Below are 22,262 nucleotides of genomic sequence, written 5' to 3' on the forward strand. Positions count from 1 at the left end.
AACCTGATATCGGTGTGTTGTAAAGGAGCCTAGCACAGGGCAAAAGGGAGGACATGTGGAAGAAACTGTGGCTGCTAAGAGTTGCAAGGAAGACAGAGAAGATGAGTGCAGAGGTGATTGACAGAAAGCCATGATGTCGCCGGTTCATGACTCAGCTTCACCTCTTCCAAGGGCCTCCAGCTGCTGAATAAGGAAGCAACGTGGGCACAGGCGAGGCGGGCATGGCGGTGGAGGGAGCTCCTGGGATCTTGGTCTTTTGGCGACAGATCAAGGTAGCGGGCACAGTATTTCTCAAGGTATAGGACCGTGCACATGGACAGTAGGAACTGTCCACCTACCGCCCAAGTTTCACTTGGAATGGGAATAATAAAGGAACGTTTCTATAAAGCGAGCACCCTCTTAAAACAAATACAGTTGTAGCGAACGTCCAGTACTTCTGTCAAGATCCAGGCCTCCTCTCCTATCTCAGTGTTCACAATGCCCTAAAGCTACATTGTTCAATGAATCCCCTAGCGAGTCCTGGTCTCTACTTCTGGTTAAGTCCAGTTCCCAAGACAGAACCCGCCCATTTCTCTAGCGAGCCTATACGCGGGAGTCACGAGCGCAAAGCAGCTGGGAATTGTAGTTCTGGAAGACCAATTGGCTAGAGGCCAGCACGTGGACCAGAGGATTGTTGCGGAAACGATGGTGGCGGGCAGGTGTCTCGCCTAGGCCTCTTCTCACCCCTCCATGAGCTTCTTCCCGCGTGGGCACTGGGAACAGCGCAGCCTTTTTCGGCTCCGCCTATTCCGTTCTCGGAAGTGGACGAGCCAGCGACTTCCGCAAAGCACGCCGGGTGTTGTAGTTCCGGAAGCCAAGCCGGGGTGCGCGGCGGCATGTGGCCCAGAGTGCTGTTGGGGGAGGCCCGGGTGGCTGCGGGCGGATGCCGCGCTCTCTCGTCTCGCCTTGCTGTGCGTTTCTCCCCGCCATGGACTGCTGGGAATGGCTCAACCCTGCGGAGGAGTCTGCATGGAACTGCGATGCGAGCTTTCCCGCTCATCCCCATAGTAGTGGAGCAGACGGTACGGGGACGTGATGGATGGGGACATGGCGCAGAGGCTTGTAGTCGGTCGGCGTGCAAGGAACACTGACCTTTCACCTCTTCTTTTCCCACGAAGGGTCGAGGCGAGCGCGCTTATGACATATACTCGAGACTGTTGAGGGAACGCATCGTGTGCGTCATGGGCCCGGTGAGCGACCCCGGTCCTTCCCGGGGACACCTTACTGTCTTTCCAACTTTTCTCCCTTGTCAAGCTCTGTGTCATATGCTCCCATCGTCGCTCCTCATCCTTGATGACCTCCTACACCCTATGCCCTAGTCCCTGAACTTAAACATTTTTTTTTAGTTTGAGCAAAATTCTCGCTTTGTAGTTCAGGCTATCCCCCAGCTGTCCATCGTCCTGCCTTAGCTTCCCAAACGTTGGGGTGTAAAATGTTCATTATTACCATAGTCTGCTGTTATCAGCTATTCTTTGTTTCGTTTTATTCTGTGGTCTTCTGAGACAGGGTCCCAGGTTGGCCTAAACTCCCTATGTAACTGACAGGACATTTGAGGCTGCGATGAGGATTCCAAAAACAAACCAGGTTTAGGCAGTGCTTAATCCCTGGGCCTTGTGCCTGCTAAGAGAGCACTCTATCCCAGCCCTATCCTCAGCTTAAGGTCTTCCACTATTTGGGGCATCCTGACCCAAGTTCCTGTGCTGGAAATTCCTGGTTCCCAGGGCCTCAGCTCCTTAAGCCTCTATCCATCCCACCTTCAACCTGAGGATACCTCTGCTTTCCCCACCTGCAGATTGATGACAGTGTGGCCAGTCTGGTCATCGCCCAGCTGTTGTTCTTACAGTCTGAAAGCAACAAGAAACCCATTCATATGTACATCAACAGCCCAGGTAAGCCAGGCTAGCCTGGTTGTAAGGATGTGGGGTCAGAGATAGGCCCTTTGGGGAAGCCCTCTTAATTTGAGGCCAGGCTGGTCTACATGGTGAGTTCTAAGATAACCAGAGCTATTCACGGAAACCCTATCGCAACAACAACAACCAAAAAAAAAAACAAACAAACAAACAAAAAAAACAGAAAGAAACTTAGGCTTTTTTCTTTGTGTGGTGGTGGTGAACGCCTTAATCTCAGGACTTGGGAGGCAGGTAGATCTCTAAGATTGAGGACAGCCTGGTCTACAGAGTGAGTTCCAAGACAGCCAGGGCTACACAGAGAAACCCTGTCTCAGCAAAACAAAACAAATTAATTAATTAAAATCAGTCCAAGAGGGTCTCTCTGGCCTGAAGCTTTCCAAGTACGCCTAGCTGGTGAGTGAGCCCGAGGGTCCTTCTGTCTCCACCTCCCCAGTGCCGGGACAGGCGTGTGCTGCCGTGCCGACTTTGTGGGTGCTGCGGATCTGAACTTGGGCCCATATACCTGTAGAGCAAACATTTTACCAACTGAGCAACTGAGCAGTCTCTCTAGCTTTCAGAGTAGCCAAATTTAAAAAAAAAAAAAAAAAAAAAGGAAGAAAGAAAGAAAAGAGAAAAGAAAGAAATCCTGTTTTGAAATAGTTTCACTCTGTAGCCCAGATTCTCTGCAGACCTTAGGGACTCAGTTTAGCTGGGATGGTAGGTGTGAACCACCACACTCTGCAGAAATAGCTCAGTTTTAAGAACAATATTAGGTTACCTTTATGTGTGTATGGATGGGTGAGTGCATGCCGCTGTGTGTGTGTGAATGGAGATTAGAGGACCACCTGTGGGTTGTCCCTGATACAGGTCCATGTGATATGGGCTCTTCCCCATTGTGTGGGTCCTGGGAATTGAATTCGGTTTGCTAGGCTTGGTGGTGAGCACCATCACTGGATAATGCTTCTCAGCTGCCTGAGGATGGGCAGTTTGGATGATTGGACACTTGGCAGGCTGTCAAGCAGGCACTGGTCGTCTGTCTTCTCATCAAAGCTCCCTGTGGACAATGAGAGTCCACCTCTGATTTATGCTGGCCCTGTGTGCTTCAGAGTGGTCATGGCTAGCCTTACATATTGATCAGCTGGGAGGTAGCTAACAGCCTTCTGATGCCCTTTATTTTGTGTGTTATCACATGTATGTGTCTGGTCATAGCCAACTCTGGAGCAAAGACCCTCTTTGTGACCCCCTTTGTTGTCACCCTCTCCCCCAACAACGTCTGCCCTTGTGGCTTGCTGGAAGGGCACTGGGATAAGATCCCCCTGGACCCTTGTTCCCTCGCCTGCAGGTGGTGTGGTGACTGCGGGCCTGGCTATCTACGACACAATGCAGTACATTCTGAACCCCATCTGCACATGGTGTGTTGGACAGGCTGCCAGCATGGGCTCCCTGCTCCTCGCTGCTGGCAGCCCGGGCATGCGCCATTCACTGCCCAATTCCAGAATCATGATCCACCAGCCCTCCGGAGGAGCCAGAGTGAGTGCACATTCTACAGGGACATCTAGTGGGAACCAGAACGGGAGTCCGGCTGCGTTTGTTTGTTTGTTTGTTGGAGACAGGGTCTCATCCTGTAGCTTCAGTTGTGCTGTAGTGCACTGTGTAGACCAGGCTGGTCTCTTAACCCACTGATATCCTGCTGCCTCTGCCCCTGCTGCCACTGCTTTGAGATAAGTGTTTTCATGGCTGGGGGTGGGGTTGGGGGGAGGATTCCTCAGGAGTAGAATGCTTGCCAAGCAGAGGAAAGGCCCTGGGTTCCATTTCCAACTCCAGAAAGGATAAAAACAAAAATAGAGCCAGGCATGGCGGCACGCACCTTTAATCCCACTGCTCAGGCAGCAGAGGCAGAGGCAGGCTGATCTCTTCCAAGCCAGCCTGGACTTCATAGTGAGCTTCCGGACAGCCAGAGTTATGTAAAGAGAGCCTGTCACAAAACTAAAGTAAACTAAAAATAGGTCAGTGGGAAGAAGATACACTCGGAAGCAGAAGGTCAGACACACAGGGATGGCTCCTTCACTAGTGTCCCATGAGAGGCTCTCCCAGCTGTGGGCTTCATCTTCTTTCTTAACTTACTGTTCCTCAGGGCCAAGCCACAGACATCGCCATCCAGGCAGAGGAGATCATGAAGCTGAAAAAGCAGCTATACAACATCTATGCCAAACACACCAAGCAGAGCCTGCAGGTGATCGGTGAGCACCCAGCCTCATCAGCACACACTGGGACATCAGCATTGTCCTGAAGCAGGGCTTTCCCCGTCTGAACAGTCAGAACCAGACTGCTATAGTGTGTGGTCGCTCGCGCTGGGCCACGGAGGGTGTCAGGAGAATCCCTGGCCCACACATGCTCTGTGCTTGGAGCCCTGTGGCTGTGGTAGAGCTCTTGCCTAGAGTGAACCCTTTCCCACTGAGGGGTTAGGGGTGTGGTCAGGGGTGGAGCCCCAGTCTGGAATTTCCCAATGAAGGAGTGTGCCTTAAGGATACATTTTCTTTTCCTTTTTTTTTCACTCTTCTAATTCGTTTATTATGTGTGTGGCGGGGGGGGGGGGGGGGAAGGGGGGGGTCCTAGCCTGTATGTCTGTAAGTGGCAGACGCCTTTGTGTGTGTGTGTGTAAAGTGCCTGTAGAGGGGAGAACAGGGTATAGAATCCCCTTAAAGCTATAGGTGGTTGTGAGGTGTAGTGGGTGCTGGAAATCATATCTGGGTCCTCTGCCAAAACAAGTACTCTTAACCACTTACCTCTCCAGCCCTGGGAGAACATCCTGGCCTGACATGGGTTCTGTGTCCTGCATCACAAAACAAAACTTCTAGCATATTGGGCAGAATTCCCTTCGGTTTAAATCCCCAGTTCTGAGCCCTTTAGATGAACTTTGCAAGCTGAGTTTGTTGGCACCTACCTGTCATCCCAGCTGGGAGGCAGAGGTAGAGAATCATGGGTTGTAGACTAGGCTAAAGAATGTTTTGGGTCTCAGTCTCAGTCACAGAAGCGGGCTCAGCTGGCCTGTGTTACACAGGGCTACTTCCCTGGTGCCTGTGATATTTCATTTTTTAAAATAATTGCTTTGGGGAGCATGTATCTGCCACAGTGATGTGTGGAAGTCAGAGGACAGTTTGTACACGTCGGTTTTCTGTTGACACCATGTGAGGAGTAGTGATCGAATTTGAGGTCATCAGGCTTGGTGGCAAGCCCCTCTTCCCACCAAGCCATCTGGCTATCTCACATGCCATTCTTTGATGTGTCTTGTTGGTGGTCACCTATGTTCAGTCTAAGATTCACTACATAGCACCACGTGACCTTTTCCTAGTTCCGTTTTATTGGTATATGAATGGGCATGTGCAAGCCATGACATGTAGAGTTCAGGGGCAACGTTCAGGAGGTGATTCTCTTCTATCATGTGTGTCCTGGGACCTGATTGTATTTGAGTAGTCGGTAAAAATTCAGTCACTGTGGCGTAGTGATGCAGACCTCTCTCTCATCCCAGCACTTCAAAAGTGCAAATGGGAGAATCAGGAGATCAAAGGTCATCCCTTTGAGACTAGCCACATTATGTGATCCTGTCTGAAAAAAACAAATTATTTTTCACTACTGGGGAGACTGAGGCACAGAAGTTCCAAAGCCCCATGGGGAAGGATTGTCAGAGTAAGCACATGTCTTATGTCATTCGGGGAGCTGGAACAAACTGTCATGGGCTGGAAGCTAAAATGCTAGGAATGTGCTTCTCAGTCCTGGAAGCAGGAAGGTCGGGAATAGCCAGGGCCTGAAAGGTGATGTTTCTGTGCTGCTATCAATACCTGATACTAATGGCTCCTACACCTTTGGTTTTCTGGAATTGCAGGTGGTCCTGGGTGTGAAACTTGGGCTCTGTGTGAGTTAGGAAAGTGCTCAACCAACAGAAGTCCTCTTTCTTTTCCTCTTAAGACATGATCTTGTTTGTATCCCTCTGGTTTTGCCTCCCAGATGGCTTCTTTCTCTCATAAGAGCATAGATCCCATGGTAGGGTCCCTCAGCACTCCATAAGTCATCTCATGACTACTAGGGGTTCAACCTAGGAATTTGGGGAAAGCATCCCAGGTCTCTGCTCTTACCCACATATACTGCTTTCCCCAGAGTCAGCCATGGAGAGGGACCGCTACATGAGCCCCATGGAAGCCCAAGAGTTTGGCATCTTGGACAAGGTCTTGGTCCACCCACCTCAGGACGGGGAGGATGAGCCAGAACTGGTGCAGAAGGAGACTGCCGCAGCCCCGACGGACCCTCCTGCCCCGGCAGGCACCTAGAGGCCTGACCTCCTCTCCAGCAGTGTGAAGACCACACTGAGGACTACTCTACACTTCTTTTGCTGGGGCCAAGAATGATCCCTGGAGGAGATGTGGATTGAGATTGCCCTCAAAGCAGGGCAGCCTGCCTGAGACACTGATTTTACATTAAATCTTTGTGGTCTTTGCCCCATGTCTGAAGCACTTCCCATTACTTCTCCAAGACAGCTGGCCTCTTTCACCTTGACAAACCACTTCTTCAGTCCACAAACCCTGGCTGCCCTGGAACTACCTCTGTAAACCAACCTAGCCTCAGACTCAGATACCCACCTGCCTCTGCCTCCTGAGTGCTAGGATTAAAGGTGTACACCGTCACACTAGGCTGTCAGCAGACTTAAGCCACATACTACCCCAAAGTCAGCATGTAGAAGGATGGTGTTACGCATTTATTTCTGATTATGTGTGGGTTTGTGTATGTGAGTGAGTGCAGCACCCATAACCAGAAGAGGGTGTTGGGTCCTCTGGAGCCTCCCTGCAGGTACTGGAAGTACATCCTTACCTTCTGAGCCGGGGCTTTGCACCTAGAGAGTTAAGAGGGTCTACCAGAAGCTACCACCAACTTTGTACTGATCCTCAGACCCATGAGACCTGGCACTGGTGACTCAACAAGTGACAAAAGTCTTAGTATTTTGTTGTGGGCTCCAAAAGCCAGCTGAAGCCAGAATGTCAGGAAATTTTTATGGAGTTTTAATAAAAATGGAAGCAAGAGGATCATATATGGAGATGTAGCTAAAAAGGGGGATTGGACCAGTTTATGGGATGGGGCAGAGAATCACAAGTGCACAAGTTGTTTTCAGCTTGTCCTGTGTTTGGGGTTCCTGAAGGCTCAGCACTTGCTTTCTGGCAAGTGCTGAGCCATTTTCCTGTCCAATTTATTAGGGTGGTGTGGAAGAAAGTGGACTTTTGTTTTTTTTTTTTTCTTTTTAAATTTAGTTTACAACATTTGAAGTGGGGATTGTATTTTGAATGTCTTAGTTTGTGGACATCTGAAACTCAGGCTAACTTCAAACTCAAGGGTTGACCTTGGTGTCTTTCTCCACCAGGGTGTGGTGTTTGACAGGCGATAGGCTTGCGTCAAGTTGGTTGACTTTCTAGCCTTGGCTTTGCCCCCACGTGACCCCGAGCCTCCGTTCGCCCTTGTTCTGCACCTCACAAATCTATGCTTGAGACCTTGCTCAGGGCCGAGAGGTGGGACAAGCAGTAGACCGACTTATTAGCACAGCTAATAAGCTAAGAGTGCGTGCTTGTGTCCAATAATGCTGGGAGAGCCAATAGCTGGTGGGCGTGGTGCAGCGCCAGCCAATGGCTGGCGTGGGCGTGGTCAGCCGTGTGCGGTCAATCCCTGAAGATGGCGGGCACCGGGAGGCTGGCGACGCGGTTGTTTTCCGGGTGCGGCTGGGTGCGCGGCTCGGACTCTGCCGTGCTGAGCCGCCTGCGTGATGAGGCCGTAGTGCATCCCGGCTTCCTTAGCCAGGAGGAGGAAGACACGCTGACACGCGAACTGGAGCCCCAGCTGCGGCGCCGGCGCTACGAGTACGACCACTGGGACGCGGTGAGTGGGCGGAGCGGCGAGCTACGGGGACGCCTCCTGGGACGTGATGAGGGGGCGCGGCCTTCGGAGGGGCAGAGTGAAGAGCTGAGACCTAGGCCAGGTTGGGGACGGTGTGTTTGGGGCAGTGCCCGGTGTAGGTTCGGGTGGGACCAAGTGACACGGGGCTCCGACTGCTGCGTGCGATCAGTTTCTCTGGTGTGAGACGTGACTAGTGCTGGGCAACTCCGGAGTGACAGTGGGTCAGGACGTCCTAGGGGAACAGGGCCGATCTTGATGCCAGGGGAGGTCTGCAGCTGCGGGGTTCTTAGAGCAGGGGAAGGAACCAGAGCCGGACAAGGTGAACCGGCAACAGCTCAGGGGGATAGAGCAGTGCAGTATTACAGTGGGGGCAGATCACTGGTGGGCTTTATCAAGAACAGGGGCTGTGGCGTGAGGCTGGGCCTGGAATCAGAAGGGAGGGTTTTGGTGGGCACCAAGGAATGGGTAGTGAGGACAAAGTTGTCACTTCAAACACGAGGTTCTGGAGCTGAGGGGCACTGATGACAAGATTAGGAATAGAAAGCAGACTTGGGAGAGGGAGTTCCAGCCATTGGGAGTTACACTAGGGACTTGAGTGGGATCAAGTTGAGACTGAGATGCTGAATACTAGGGTGTCCAGGGACCACTGGGAATCGAAACGTGAAACCTTGCTTAAAGGCTGGGTTGTGAGCTAAAGCCTGTCCTGTTCTGCACCTCTCTGTACCTCGTTTTCCTGTCCTGGGAGTTCCCAGTTATGAGTTGAGCTCTCTGTACAGGCCATCCACGGCTTCAGGGAGACAGAGAAGTCCTGCTGGTCTGATGCAAGCCAGGCCATCCTGCAGCGGGTCCGGGCGGCTGCCTTTGGTCCTGACCAGACCCTGCTATCCCCCGTCCATGTATTGGACCTGGAACATCGGGGCTACATCAAGCCTCACGTTGACAGTGTCAAGGTGGGCAGAAGGCATCCTGTCAGGACTCCTAGTCAGGTTGGTGGTGGGCAGGAGAGCAGAACTGAGCCTGACTCCCTCACACACACCATACCCCTTTTCCAGTTCTGTGGATCTACCATCGCTGGCCTTTCCCTGTTGTCTCCAAGTGTTATGAAGCTGGTGCATACACAGGAACCTGAGCAGTGGCTAGAACTGTTGCTGGAACCAGGTTCTCTCTATATCCTAAGGTACGACCTAGCCTAGAGCCCCCAGGTGAGGCCAAGTGTTTCTAACAGCTCTTGTTTCTGCTCTCATAGCAGAAGTCACCACCACCACCCAGAAAAAAGTATAGAAATGCCGAAGAGACAGACTTCCTTCCATCCACCCACTTAGCCTCTCTCTTCTTGCAGGGGTTCAGCCCGATATGACTTTTCCCATGAGATCCTTAGAGATGAAGAATCATTTTTTGGGGAGCACCGGGTCCCCCGGGGCCGACGCATCTCAGTGATTTGCCGCTCCCTCCCTGAAGGGATGGGGCCAGGAAGGCCAGAAGAGCCACCTCCAGCCTGTTGACCTGTCCACATAGCCTCTGGACTTGTGAATAAAGTAGGCAAAATGCTATCATGGGAATCTTCCAATTACCGTCTGCTGGGGCTGAGGCCCTTAAGAGAAGATCAAGGTCTCAGGAGCCACATGGCATGGTGGCTGCCAGGGTGCACCCCATCACACACACTCTTATGCCCACGAGAATATTATTTATTGCATTCACTGCTGATAAGAAAACAAACAAGCAAACAAACAAAACCAAACAACCCAGGTCCCTTCCCTTATCTTCTTCACTTATGTAAATTGCTAATAAAGTCACCTGAGCCTTTCAAAGCCCAGGCTGCCTCATGCTTGTGATTCTGAGACACCAGACTGGCCTTCTTCAGCCACCACAGCCACAAGCTGCAGCTGAGAGCTGAGGCAGCTGCCGCCAGTGGTGATGATCATCAAGAAAGGTCACATCAGCGTAGCTGGTGGGCTGGCAGCAGGGTCGGCCATGGGCTCGACCCTGCCCTCGAAGCCGGGCCAGTACCAGACTGTGCTGGGTACGGGCCTCTTGGGGACAGCTGCCAGCGCAATATCGGAAGATGACCTTCTCCTCTGAGGCATAGCCCAGGCCCAGCTCAGCCACTGGTAGGGTCAGGCTCCACAGCCGGCATGAACCAGCCAAGGCTCTTGGAAGGCGGACATGGTTGTTACCTAGTGCAAGGTAGAATAGTATGGTGAGACAAAGTGAAGGTTTTGAGAGAAGAAACTGGGGAGTCGGGAGGCCTGCAGGAATTCTTACCCTGATGGGCCTTCCAAGTCCCTCCAGTCTCTGCCATCTTCCCAGATGAGAGCTCATCTGCCACAGGAGCCTCTTGAAGATCAAGGATCCAGCCAAGGCCCAGGTGCAAGGACAGGAGCAGCAGAAACATGGTCAGAAGTCTTCCTGCAGCCATTCTGACTGCAGGAGGCCCCAGGATGCTGAGAGACCTTGGTGCCCTGAATTTATCCCCTGCCTGTCCTGGGGATTAAAATCACTGCCAACACCATGTCCCAGGGAAGCCATGGGGGTCCCACCCACCTTGTCCACACATCCTCATCCCTAAGAATTGATGGCTTACCCACCCAGACATTCCATAGACCCATTTCTGACAACCTGATGTCCCTGATTTATGAGTGTCACACCATCAGCCAGAAACAAGTCCAGAGCTGGCCACCAACCTGTGTCCCCACCCCACCTGCTATCAGTGGAGGAAGTACAGGGAGGCTGGGAGGAGGCCTGTTCTCGGTCCCCTACTGGAGTGTGGCCATGTGGGGCCAACAGAGACTGGGAAGGGCACATGGCAGGTAGGAGAGTCAGTGGGCACCAGTCCATCTCAGCTTCAGCCAGGATTAAACCATCATGCCCCTGTCTCCGGGCTTGGCTGAGACAGCATCAAAACAGGAAAAGGGAGAGGCTAGGGGATAGCCAAGGGCTGAACTCCCATTCTTGGAAGGCCAACTGTGAAGCCACAACTACAGCCAGTCTGGGGTTTGGAGTATCAGACAAATCATTCCCAGAAAGGCACAGGTTCTGCAGACTTCTGAATCCATGAGACCCACCCAGCAAGTGAGCATGGGCAGCAACAGACCAAGGACTTTGGAGATGAAGGAACAGAACTAATGCTGGGTATGGCAGTGCACGGGGTAGCCCCTGTGCTCAGGACGCCAGCGCTGCTGGGTATGGCAGTGCACGGGGTAGCCCCTGTGCTCAGGACGCCAGCGCAGGATTGCTGCAAGGTGAGGACCCCACAGGCTCATAGTACATACACAGCGGTATGAGCTCGGCAGGGAAAAGCCAGGTGTGAACTGCAGAACCCACATGGTAGAAGACAACTGACTCTCAATCCTCTGACCACCAGACGCATATGGTGGCATGCGCTTGCTGCACAAAACACATGAAAGTATCGTTTTTAAGAAGACAAGGTTTGGAGCTGAGTTTGTAGAACGCTTGCTGAGCATCAACAAAGCAGCTGTGGGTTCCATCTAAGGCACGGCATAAACTGACATGAAGGCACATGCCCATCATCTCAGCACTGGGAAGGCTGAGGAAGGAAGCTCACCAGTTCAAGGCCAGCCTGAGCTACTTGAGACCCTTTCTCAAAAAGGAAACAGCTTTCAAAAGTCACTTGAACTAGGCTCCCTTGAAGGGAAGGCTCTGTCCTTAAGCACAGGTGCACACCATGCCTGTCCTAGGGTGGATGGCACCTTAGACCCAGGCCCAAAGGGCCAGCGGAAAGCTAGGCAGGGATGTCCAGTGAGCATGGATGTTCCTAAGGACTAGCCCCCTTTCTCGGGCATTCCCAATCAACCAGGGGTGGTGGGACTGAGTTTGCACCGGAGTCCAGCTGCCAGTGAGAGAAAGCTCTCACTTTACCCAGGCTGCTCAGGACCCAGCTTTCAAGGTAGCAGCTGAGGCCAAACACCAATCAGCCCTGTCACCACCCAAGAATGTAAAGCACTTTCTCCCCAAGCAGCGCCTGGCTGGCCTGGATAAGATATATCACTGGGCCTGTCAGGAGATAAGGGGGAACCCCAGGAATGTCACTTGGAAATGGAAAACAGCATCTACGTGCCAATACCAGGAATAGGTTGGATCACAGAAATCAATGAGGGAAGCACCCAGACTGAGAACTGCACACTAAAAGTGGCCTGGGTTGTACTAGGGAATGTGACACTCATCCTAGCATTTGGGAGACTGAGCTACAATGCAGGCTAGACTGGGCTACAATGCAAGACTTTCTCAAAAGACAAAGTAAAAGAGCCATGCATGTCAGTGGTAACATGCCTATCATCCTGAATTCCAGAGGCAGAGATGGGAGGTTCGGCAGTTCAAGGCCAGCCTCAGCTACAAAAGAAGGAAGAGGACTAGGGATGGAGTAGCATGTGCAGCAACAATCCCAAAGCTACACTCCTGGAGGACTGTTGGAAGGTGAGCATTTCTAAATGCGTGCCACCATCAACCCACACAACACACTGATCCTAGGTAGGGACTAGGGCATGGTGGCTCAGGAGTGGAGCCCCTGCCTAGAATCCTCAACAAGGGGCTTTGGTCAACAAGTGGTGTGGTCAAGGGTAGAAGCCCCTGCCTGCCTAGAATCCCCCAATGAGGGGCTGAGTGTGGCCAGGACAGAGGCCAAGTGAAATCAAAGGGCGAATGAAGACTGCACAGGGGACAAGTTCTGGCTGTGGCTTGAGCTCAGTGAGCAGGAAGGCTGTGTCCTGTAAGAATGGAGGCTCCCACGGCTCCAGGCTCCAGGCTCCAGGAGGGCAGTAATGACTCGCACTCTGGGCCTGCTCTCTTTATTGGCATCACTCTCTGAGGGAGAAGTGCATCTTATCACCAATCATCTTGCGCTCGGGATTGAGGCGCTTGAGGATCTGCGCCAGCACGTTCACGGTCTGCTCGCTGCTCAGCCCTGTCTTCTTGGTCTGGAACTTCTTCAGCAGGTCCTTTGTGGTCATGGGCTTGCGGGTCAGGTAGCGCCGCACAGCGTCCTCTGTCACCTGGACGTCACTGTGGGAGGGAAGGGAGGAAGGGAGGCTGGAGTCATACCGGGAGTCCCGTTAGTCCACTCCCATCTATGGCCCTGCTCCTGTCTGAACGCACCCGCTGCTCGGTGTGGACTTCCCAGACAGGCTCTGGGAACCCGTGTCCATCCGAAGACGCTTGGCTGCTGGAGTCTCACTTGTCCGCTTCCCTGGTGGAGAGAGAGAGATGTCAGGTCCGGATGGGGCCCAGCTCGGGGACACCAGGTGTACAGAAGGATGCAGCTGCTGGCAGCTCTGTTTCTCCAGAGACAGGCTTTTCTGGGCACTCACCCTGCTCCAGCTTGCTAGCTGCGGCCCGCAGGGTAGAAGAAGTGCTTGCTGCTTCTGTACTGGGAGTTCCTGGCCGACTGGTGCCCTTGGAACTTCCCCCTGATGGCTTCCGCTCCCTCTTGGGGGGTGTCTTCTTCTTCTGCAAAGATTGGGGTATGAGTCTGAAGGCTCAGACTGTCATTCCTACTCAAGCCCCCAGCTCTGACTTACCGCCATGAAGAGTGCAGAGGAGGTCTCACTGTCAATGTCGCTCTCTTCTGAGCTGTCTGAGTCATCACTGCTGTCTGCATAGGACAGACAGCGATCATAAGCAGAGACCCTCGTCAGAGCCTCCCCACCCCACCCGTGAGCAGGTAGGTCCAAAGGAACAGGAGCACACTGGCCATCATCACCCCAGCCTTGCACGCCTCACCCACCTTTCCTGCGTTTCTTCTCTTGTGGGGTCGGGGCCTTCTTGTCTTCCTCCTCTTCCTTGTCCTCCTCTGGGGGCTTCTCCTCCTCGCTCTCCTCGCTGCTCTCACTCTGCTCGTCCACACCTGGGACACAGGACACAAGTCACAGGTGTGAGCAGCAGCAACTGTTGCGCACACCCCCGGCTGGTCCCCAGGAGGCACCTACCCTTGGGGCCATCCTCCTGCTGGGGCACTTTGGGCTTGCCCTCTGTCTCATCTGGAGAGCTGCTGTAGGGCAGAGAAGGGCAGGCCATGAAGTTGGGTGACCACAGGCCTGCTTTGCCCCTGCCTCATCTGGGCTTTGCCCCTGCCTCACCTGGGCCTTGCCCCTGCCTCACCTGGAGCCATCAGACATGTAGTCTACCTCCTGGCCCTCAAAGTCCCCATCATCGCTGTCCTCAAAAGCCTCATCATCTGAGCCCTTCTTCTTTTTCTTCTTCCTGCCTGCCTTGGTCACTGGGGCCTTTTTCTTAGCCTTGGAGGCTCTGCTGCCTGTGAAGGGAAGATACAGGAGGGGCTCAGACTGGATGAGCCCAGATCTTTGCTCACAGCTGGGCAGGGGCTCCACCCAAGCCACTCCCCAACCCCTCTTGCAGGGGAGTTCTATGCAGGGGACATGAGCAGCAATCCCATCTAGCCAGGAGAGCCTGACACCTGATGCCACATGCATCATTATACTCAAGGAGTGACAGGAAAGACAGCAGGTCACATAGCATCTAAAGCCTTTATAAAAAGTATCTGAGCAGGCAGCTCTATAGGAACATGTAGCTGATTCATAGTCATCAGGAGAAAATGGGAAAGAAATCAAGGATTTTGTCCTGGCTATGTCAACCTGACACAAGTCAGAGTCATCTGGGAGGAGAGAGCCTCAGTTGAGCAAACCCCACCATAAGATCAGGCTGTAGGCAAGCCTGAAGGTTATTTTCTTAATTCGTGATTGATGTGGGAGGGCCCAGCCCACTGTGGGTGGGGCCATCCCTGGGCTGGTGGTCCTGGGTTCTAGAAGAAAACAGACTGAGCAAGCCATGAGGAGTAAGTCAGCAAGCCACACCCTCCATGGCCTCTGCATCAGCTCCGCCTCCAGATTCCTGCCCTGTTTGAATTCCTGTCCTGGCTTCTTCCTTCAGTGATGGACTAAGATGCAGAAGTAGAAGCCAAATAAAGCCTTTCCTCCTCCCGATGTTGCTTTGGGCATGGTGTCCCATCACAGCGATAGTGACCCTGACTAAGACAGATCTGTCATCACTCCAAATGTCACCAGGGTGACGGATGCTTAACTCTACAGAGAAAGCACACATGGAATTACTTCTGATAGGAAGCCTTGGTTTGTAGGCCAGGCTTGCCCTGAATTAACTGTCCTCCTGCATCAGCTTCTTGAGTGCTGGGGTCACAGGCCTGTGCCACCGTTAGCCTCACCATTTCTGACGATTCTTACAAGTTGCTGAATTGCAGTATAAATAGTACATAAATATAAGTTGCACCTCAGGCAAGGGAGGGACAGAAGTAGAGGAGAGAGAGAGCAACCTAGGCCAGCAGTTCTCAACCTTCCCAACACTGCGACCCTTTAACACAGTCCTTCATGTTGTGGTGACCCCCAACCATAAAATTATTTTTGGTGTTATTCATAACTGTATTTTTGCTACTGTTATGAATTGTAATGTAAATATCTAATATGCAAGTTATCTGATAAGCAACCCATTACCCAAAAGGGATTCTAGGCGTGAGCTCCACCCCTGACCACATTCCCAACCTCTACGAATACTGTTGTGTTGCGGAGGGTTTGGGGATTTTTTTGTTTTTGTTTCTTATAGACAGGGTTCTCTGTCTGTATGTGGCTGTCCTGGAACTTGCTCTGTAGACTACCTCGAATTCACAGAGATCCACCACTTTCTGCCTCCCGAGTGCTGGGGTTAGAGATGTGTGCTACCAACATCTGCTTAGCCCTTCATTTTTTAAACATAGGATCGAAACTCAGACCCTTGAGTTCTGAGGTCACAGCAAGCACACCATGTCTTTTTATATGTTATAGCTTGACAGGGAGACTGCACCCCAGGTTGAGCCAATTCTTAGAGAAAGTAGAAGGCTTATCCCTCCTGTGCAAGTACCTCAGCCCACTCCCCCAGTACTGCCAGTCACCAAAAAAACCTATACCTATAATCAGTCAGGCCCATGTGACCTGCAGCACAGCATCCTTGGAACATCTAAACGAATTGCTCCCATGGAAATTCTGTAAAGGTGCCGTTCATTTCCTGAGTAGCCTTGTGTTATGAGCTTCCCAGGTAGTGTTAAGTCACCTTGTCTCTGAACTAAGACCTCTGGGTCCCCACTCACCCTCATCGCCACTGGCATCGCTGGCATCAGAGGACATTTCCAGGTCATCTTCTAGGTCATGAATGCGCAGCTCACTAGGCTTCTTGCGACTGCGCTTCTCCTTCTCCTCCTCATCTTCATCCTGGTCCTGGTCCTTGAGTCGCCGCTGCTGCATGATGCTGAAGTGGTTCAGGACCTTGTTCCTCCTGCATACGGGGACAAGTGACTAAGTACTTTGTGCGGTAGGTAGTAGGGACTGCAAAGATGCTTGGGCAAGGATAGTGGAAGATAATGACTGTGACACGCAAATGGGCATCCCTCCTTTACAGGGACAAATGGGCATGACAGGATAACCTCATTAAGGTATGCACTCTGTAAGGAGGCTAAGGCAAAAAGACCCTACAGGGTTGTTAACTTGTGCTAACCTGCGCCACACCACATGCAACAGAAAGACAAAGGGACAGATCATGCAGCCTGGGCCATTTCAGACCCATACATTGGATCCAGCCATCATATTGGTTAGCTAAATAATTTTATATGGGTTTGGGGGGGGGGAAGGCTAGGAGGGGTTGATTGGTTGTTTTTTGTTTTGTTTTGTTTTTTGAGAGCTAAGATCTCTATTGTCCTAGCTGTCTTGGAAGTCACTATGAAGAGCAGGCTGGCCTTGAACTCACAGAAATTCTCACGCCACTATATCCTAGATTGCTGGGGTTAAAGGTGTACACCACCAGGCTTGGCCAAATTAAAATCCTTTTAAAACAGGATTTCACTGTGTGATCTTAGCTGCCCTGGAACTTGGAATATACACCAGCCCTCAAACTTAGAAACTCTGTTGCCTGAGCACCAAAGTGCTGAGATTAAAGGCCTGTACCACTATGTCTGGCAAAGTTTTGGGGTGTTTTGAAACCAAATCTCATATAACCACAGCTGGCCTCAAACTTAATACAGAAGATGGACTTGAACTCTTGCTTCTGCCATCTGTGTGCTAAGGTGATAGGTGTGCACATACACTGCCCCCACCTGCACCCCCACAGTTAATTTACCTCAAGGATTACTTAGAGAAGGTATTGGGAGGGTCTCACTGGCATGGCTGGAATAAGACTCACATAATGGAGGAGCTACTTTTGATATTTCAGTCCCAGCCCCTTGAGAACCTGTGCTGGTCCAGACTTGTAGGCAAGCACAGAGCAACCCCACAGACCATATAAATTCCTGCAGCCCTCTCTGGACACACAGGTCCCATCCTCAGCGGTGTACAAGACATCTGACACTGTATAACCCAAGTTTCTCTATCCTAGCTTCCCTGCACCCGTCTTTGTCTCTACCTCCCAGGCTAGAACTGAGGCAGCTGCCATTAGAAGGCACCTCCCTGGACCCCGAGGCTATGCCTATATCTGTCTGTGGTACCAGCCTTCACTCAGCTCCCAGGCCAAAGACTCAAACAAGTGAGACAGGTCTGCCCAAGCAAGTACTGGGCAGACAGCTGCCAGCTGCAGGAGGCTTGCTCTGAGGGTATACACACTGTAACAACCACTTTTAGCTCACCTCTCCCATTCCTCCTCGGCTTCCTCAGCAGTGAGTGTGCGGTGCCGGGCCAGCGGTGTGAAATTGTACCAGTTCTGCACAGGGAAGGCCTCGAAGGCACCATCCGCACACTGTGTGAAGATGTAGTAAGCCGTGTTTTCTGTTACCCCGCCTTTCTTTATGCCCTTGAACCTGTGGAGAGCCTAGGTTAAGTCAGGTTCCCACCCACAGGGCCTGCCTACTCTCCATCCACCCATCCACAGTACCATCTGGGCTCTTCTAGCAATGAATAGGAGAGGACGGCAAGGGCCACCATCTCCTTAGCCCAAACATCACCCTGCCACTGTGAGTCCTGCTCCCAGCCTAACCTTCTATGGCTACTGAGGACCCTACACCATGCAGGCTCCAGCTATCAGTTCGCCGAATAACTACGCACAGAGCACTCGTCACTGGCTCCATCAGACTCCACCTTCTTTGCAATGGAGTATCCTCTCCCATGGGGTCTTCCCAAGTGTCAAGGCCCGACCATAGGCATGCTGCTGAGCCAGGCCAACAGTATCTAGTTGATTTACCTCCAAGATTAAAGTTTGATAAGGAGGAGGTCCTGTGACTAGCACCCTGTTGGGTACAGACTCGAGGAAGATGCCTCCAAAGTGTGCATGTGTGAGGAACACAGGCTGGACCCTCCCCACCATCAGCAACGCTTACTTCCTTCCGGATTTGCCATTGACACGGAGTAGCCAAGGCTGGTCCTCAGGCCGGAACTCCTTCAGCACGATGCCATACTTCTTCCGGCGCGCCTCCTCCCTGAGCTTGCGGTTGAACTCACTGCCTGCACCAGACTCTGGCATCTCTTCTTCCTGGTAGATCTTCTTGTTGCTCAGATCCCGCTCCAGCCGTGCCTGGAGGAGAAGCAGGAATACTCTTCTGTCTGCCTGTGCCAGGCTCCACGTGCTCCCAGCAGACTCCCCATGTGGCATGAGGGCAGGGATGTGGGCACTGCTCGGTCTGCCCAGGGACAGGGCTGTAGAAAAGGCTCACTAGGTAAGGTAGCTGCCTTGCAAGCATGAGGATCAGGGATTCAGATACCCAGTACCCACAGACGAAGCAGGGCATGGCAGTGTGCACCTGAGGCCCAGTAGAGAGGTAGGAAGGTCCCTGGAACTCAAAGGTCAGCAAGCCCCAGGTTCAGTTAGATATCCTAACTCAAAACACAATGTCAAAAGGCTATGAGACAGCACTTGCTGCCACGCCTGAGGACTGAGCTCAAGCCCTAGGACACACAGGGCAGGACTGAGAACTGACTCCTGCAAACTCTTCTCTGATCTCCAGATTCTGTATCCTCACATTCCAAGAGATGTCATCGAAATAAAGTGTAGAGTGACTGTGGAAGACACCTGACGTCAACTCTGGCCTCGACATGCACAGCACGCCCACACGCACATGTGAAGTCCCACAGACATCACACACACAAGACTCTGGCCACAGGGAATGTGGGACTTACAACAACAGTACAACAGACTGGTCCATGAGCTCATGGAGACAGGTATAGAGATGAAAAATGTATAGTGACCACATGAGGAAGATTCAGGAGCCCCCACACATTATGGAGAGGGCAACATTTTAATATGGACACTTGAAAACTCTGGCCTTTAACATTGTTTTATTCTTAGTATTATTATCTAGAGAATCCTGGCCGGGAGGTGGTGGCACACGCCTTTAATCCCAGCACTTGGGAGGCAGAGGCTGGCGGATTTCTGAGTTCCAGGACAGCCAGGGCTACACAGAGAAACCCTGTCTCAAAAAGAAAAAGAAAAAAAAAATAAAAATAAAAAAAAAGAGAATCCTGTTATGTAGCTCAGGCTGGCTTCAAACTAATGATCTTCCTGCCTCTACGTCCCTGGTGCTGGGATGCTAGTACCCCTGGCTGTACCCATCTTGTGTATGGTTTTATCCTTTTGAGACAGGGTCTCACTGTATAGCCAGTCTACTCTGGAATTCACTATGCAGACCAGGCTGGCCTTGAAATCAGAGATCCACTGACTCTGCTCCCATGAACTGGCAGTAAAGGTATGTGCCACTATGGCCAGCTGTCTTCATCTTAAAACCCCCAAACTTTTTTTTTTGTTTGTTTTTTTTCGAGACAGGGTTTCTCTGTGTAGTCCTGGCTGTCCTGGAACTCACTCTGTAGACCAGGCTGGCCTCGAACTCGGAAATCTGCCTGCCTCTGCCTCCCAAGTACTGGGATTAAAGGCGTGCGCCACCACCGCCCGGCACCCCCAAACTTTTAAAATGTATTTGTTTTTGTGGAGGTTGTACATGACATGGCCTGCTTGTGAGGTCTGAGTCACCTTTTTGCTCACTGAGTCATCTTACTACTCACTACTTTACTTTTTAAAGACATGGTCTATGTATCTTGGGCTTCACTATGTAGTCAATGACGGTTTACAATTTGAGATCCTACCCGCTCTCCAGTGCTGGGATTACAGGTGTGTGCCGCCATGCTCAGTATACACGGTGCAGGAGGCACCGTGGCCTCTTATGTGCTACATGAGTGCTCTGTCAGCTGGACCACATCCTCAGGCACGCTTTTTCTTTTCTTTGGAGATAGGATTTATGTAGCACAGGCTGGTCTGAAATACTCAGTCTTTCTGCCTCAGCCTCCAAATGGCTGGAATCACAAGTCTGCTGGGGCTAAGGGGGGGGGGGCACCATCGTTTCAGTGACGTCATTACTACACAGTCACCAGTCCAGACACCCGGAATTTCACACTTACCTGATTCCAGGTAGCAAAGTTGACTTTATCGGCTGCATTAAAAGCCATTATATTGTATCTTTTGGTTGTGTTCCTGGAATGAACAAGAAACTATTCAATCTATTGATTATTCATTCAACAAATCTGTAACTTACACCGTTGGTTGTAGGTAATTCTGGGAACTCATATAAGACTCCAGAGCACTGGTTCTCAACCTTCCTCAAGCAATGACCCTCTAATAAAGTTCCTCATGCTGTGGTGACCCAACCAGAACATTAACCGTCAGCTGCTGCTGTTGTGACTCATGATGTGAGTATCTGTGTCTTCTGACGGTCTCCGGCGGCCCACGAGGCCTGAGAGCCACTGCTCCCATTTCTCAGGTGTTTTTTTTTTTTTTTTTGAATCAAGATCCATCTCATCCAATCCCATCAGATAAAGATCCATGGGCACCAGGCACTCTCACAGAACATATATACACACAAGAAACATTCATACACACAGATAACAATAAATAAATCTTTAAGAAAAAAGGAACCAGCCGGGCACTGGTGGCACACGCCTTTGATCCCAGCACTTGGGAGGCAGAGGCCAGCCTGGTCCACAGAGTGAGTTCCAGGACACAGCCAGGACTACACAGAGAAACCCTGTCTAAAAAAAAAAAAAAAAAAAAAAAAGAAAGAAAGAAAAGAAAAAGAAAAAGAAAACAAAGAAAACAAAAAACAAAAACAAAAAAGGAACCAAAGGTGTAAAGGACCCCTATGTAAAAAGAAGGGCAGGCAGGCATGGGTCTTAATGAGTCTTAGTGGGTTCAAAGCCAGCCTGGTCAAACCAGCTAGACTACACAGTAAGAATCTTGTCTTCAAAATAAACAACAAAAAAAAGGGGGCGCTGGGTGTGGCTCAGTGGTGGAGTGATAGCCCTAGCACATACCCACCTAAGATAAAGTTAGCAGTTGAGGGGCATGGCACTTGGCACAGAAAACAGGGTGTATACCACCTGAGACCAATTTGGGATTTTGTTTTATTTTGGGACAAGACTTCACTATGTAGCCTTGGCTGGTCTGGAACTCACTATAAGGACCAGGCTGACTGCGAACTCACAGAAATTCTCTTGCTTCTGCTTCCCAAGTGCTGAGATCAGAGGCAGCCACCATGTCTGGTCAGAGTCACCGACCTTGACATTAACTACCAAGGTGTAACTGTTACTATGTCTTGGACAGAGCAGGAGGGCCAGCGTGGCAGGGGCACACAGGGCTGAGGTTCTGGAATGTGGGTGGACGGAGACTTACTTGGGGACTCGGACGACGTACTCGGTGACATTCTGGCTGCTGGAGCCCTACAAGAGAGCAGGGTCTGTAAGGCGAGGAGAGGGCGCGGGGTCTGTTCTGTGACACCTCCATCCCCACCTCATTCATACTCACTAGAGCCGCCATGGCCGCAGCTCAAGCTGCTCCCGGTCGGCCTGACCGGATGCTCTTCGTTGTGTCCCTCGGCCCAGGGAAGGCACCTTTCTTGGTTGTCACGTTAGTGTGATGCTGTGCTTTGGATTTCCAAACCCTTAAATCTCCGAGAATGCTGGGAGAAGAGAAAAAAAGAAACCTAACTCTCTGCGCATGCGTCACAGCCTGACCCGGAAGTAGAACTGCCACACCGAGACGAGCGCTACCGCCCTACCTACCTAGTCTATGGCTCCTCTAGCTTCTGAAAGAAATAAAGCCGCCTTCTGCTAGCGTTCTCTGGTAGAGCACGCTACCAGAGTGCGTAACGTCCGTCGTGACATCAAGACGCAAGCATCGTGGAGCATCCTGGGTAGAGTGGGAATGGAGTCTTCTGGTGCGCGGGGATTCCGTACTCTTGCGCAAGCGTAAACGTGTCCAGGAAGCCGGAGCGGAGGCCGCGTTGCCATGGCATCCTAGGCTCGCTCTGTGGGGTGGCTTCCGCGGCTCTTCTGGGGCGGGTCTGAGGTTCCGTTTTCTCTGTATCCTGGAATTCGGGGATCCCGAGGATCTTGCCAAATGAGTCCCTTGTGACGTAGAGCC

The 22,262-nt window shown here is 51.7% G+C and overlaps 4 protein-coding genes across 5 annotated transcripts; 2 read left to right on the top strand and 2 right to left on the bottom strand.

Moving 5' to 3' along the window:
- The first annotated feature begins 829 nt into the window (after positions 1-829).
- On the top strand, positions 830-6,425 carry Clpp (caseinolytic mitochondrial matrix peptidase proteolytic subunit). The gene is made up of 6 exons (XM_034498186.2): positions 830-1,061; positions 1,158-1,229; positions 1,832-1,928; positions 3,271-3,458; positions 4,063-4,168; positions 6,084-6,425. The coding sequence occupies exons 1-6, from the start codon at positions 876-878 to the stop codon at positions 6,251-6,253; spliced, it is 819 nt and encodes a 272-aa protein (XP_034354077.1). The 5' UTR covers positions 830-875; the 3' UTR covers positions 6,254-6,425.
- Positions 6,426-7,602: 1,177 nt separating this feature from the next.
- Positions 7,603-9,675, top strand: Alkbh7 (alkB homolog 7). The gene is made up of 4 exons (XM_034498187.2): positions 7,603-7,844; positions 8,639-8,812; positions 8,915-9,039; positions 9,202-9,675. Exons 1-4 carry the CDS (start codon positions 7,641-7,643, stop codon positions 9,362-9,364), a joined length of 666 nt encoding a protein of 221 aa, XP_034354078.1. The 5' UTR covers positions 7,603-7,640; the 3' UTR covers positions 9,365-9,675.
- Positions 9,527-12,561, bottom strand: Pspn (persephin). Its single transcript, XM_034498190.2, has 2 exons — positions 10,125-12,561; positions 9,527-10,036 (listed from the first exon to the last, which is right to left on the bottom strand). Exons 1-2 carry the CDS (start codon positions 10,276-10,278, stop codon positions 9,720-9,722), a joined length of 471 nt encoding a protein of 156 aa, XP_034354081.1. The 5' UTR covers positions 10,279-12,561; the 3' UTR covers positions 9,527-9,719.
- Positions 12,562-12,648: 87 nt separating this feature from the next.
- On the bottom strand, positions 12,649-22,203 carry Gtf2f1 (general transcription factor IIF subunit 1). 2 transcript variants are annotated; one of them, XM_034498178.2, is made up of 14 exons: positions 21,902-22,203; positions 21,645-21,798; positions 21,513-21,559; positions 20,246-20,318; positions 18,178-18,371; positions 17,491-17,661; positions 15,967-16,151; positions 13,974-14,127; positions 13,802-13,863; positions 13,600-13,719; positions 13,394-13,467; positions 13,184-13,322; positions 12,972-13,062; positions 12,649-12,878 (listed from the first exon to the last, which is right to left on the bottom strand). In XM_034498178.2, the coding sequence occupies exons 2-14, from the start codon at positions 21,654-21,656 to the stop codon at positions 12,674-12,676; spliced, it is 1,527 nt and encodes a 508-aa protein (XP_034354069.1). In that variant the 5' UTR covers positions 21,657-21,798; positions 21,902-22,203; the 3' UTR covers positions 12,649-12,673. The 2 variants fall into 2 exon arrangements, with proteins under 2 accessions (XP_034354069.1, XP_034354070.1); XM_034498179.2 differs by having other exon boundaries at positions 13,802-13,860; positions 21,902-22,041.
- Between the last annotated feature and the right edge of the window lie 59 nt (positions 22,204-22,262).

The sequence above is a fragment of the Arvicanthis niloticus genome, chromosome 3 (genome assembly GCF_011762505.2).
Source record: "Arvicanthis niloticus isolate mArvNil1 chromosome 3, mArvNil1.pat.X, whole genome shotgun sequence".
Lineage (NCBI taxonomy): Eukaryota > Metazoa > Chordata > Mammalia > Rodentia > Muridae > Arvicanthis > Arvicanthis niloticus.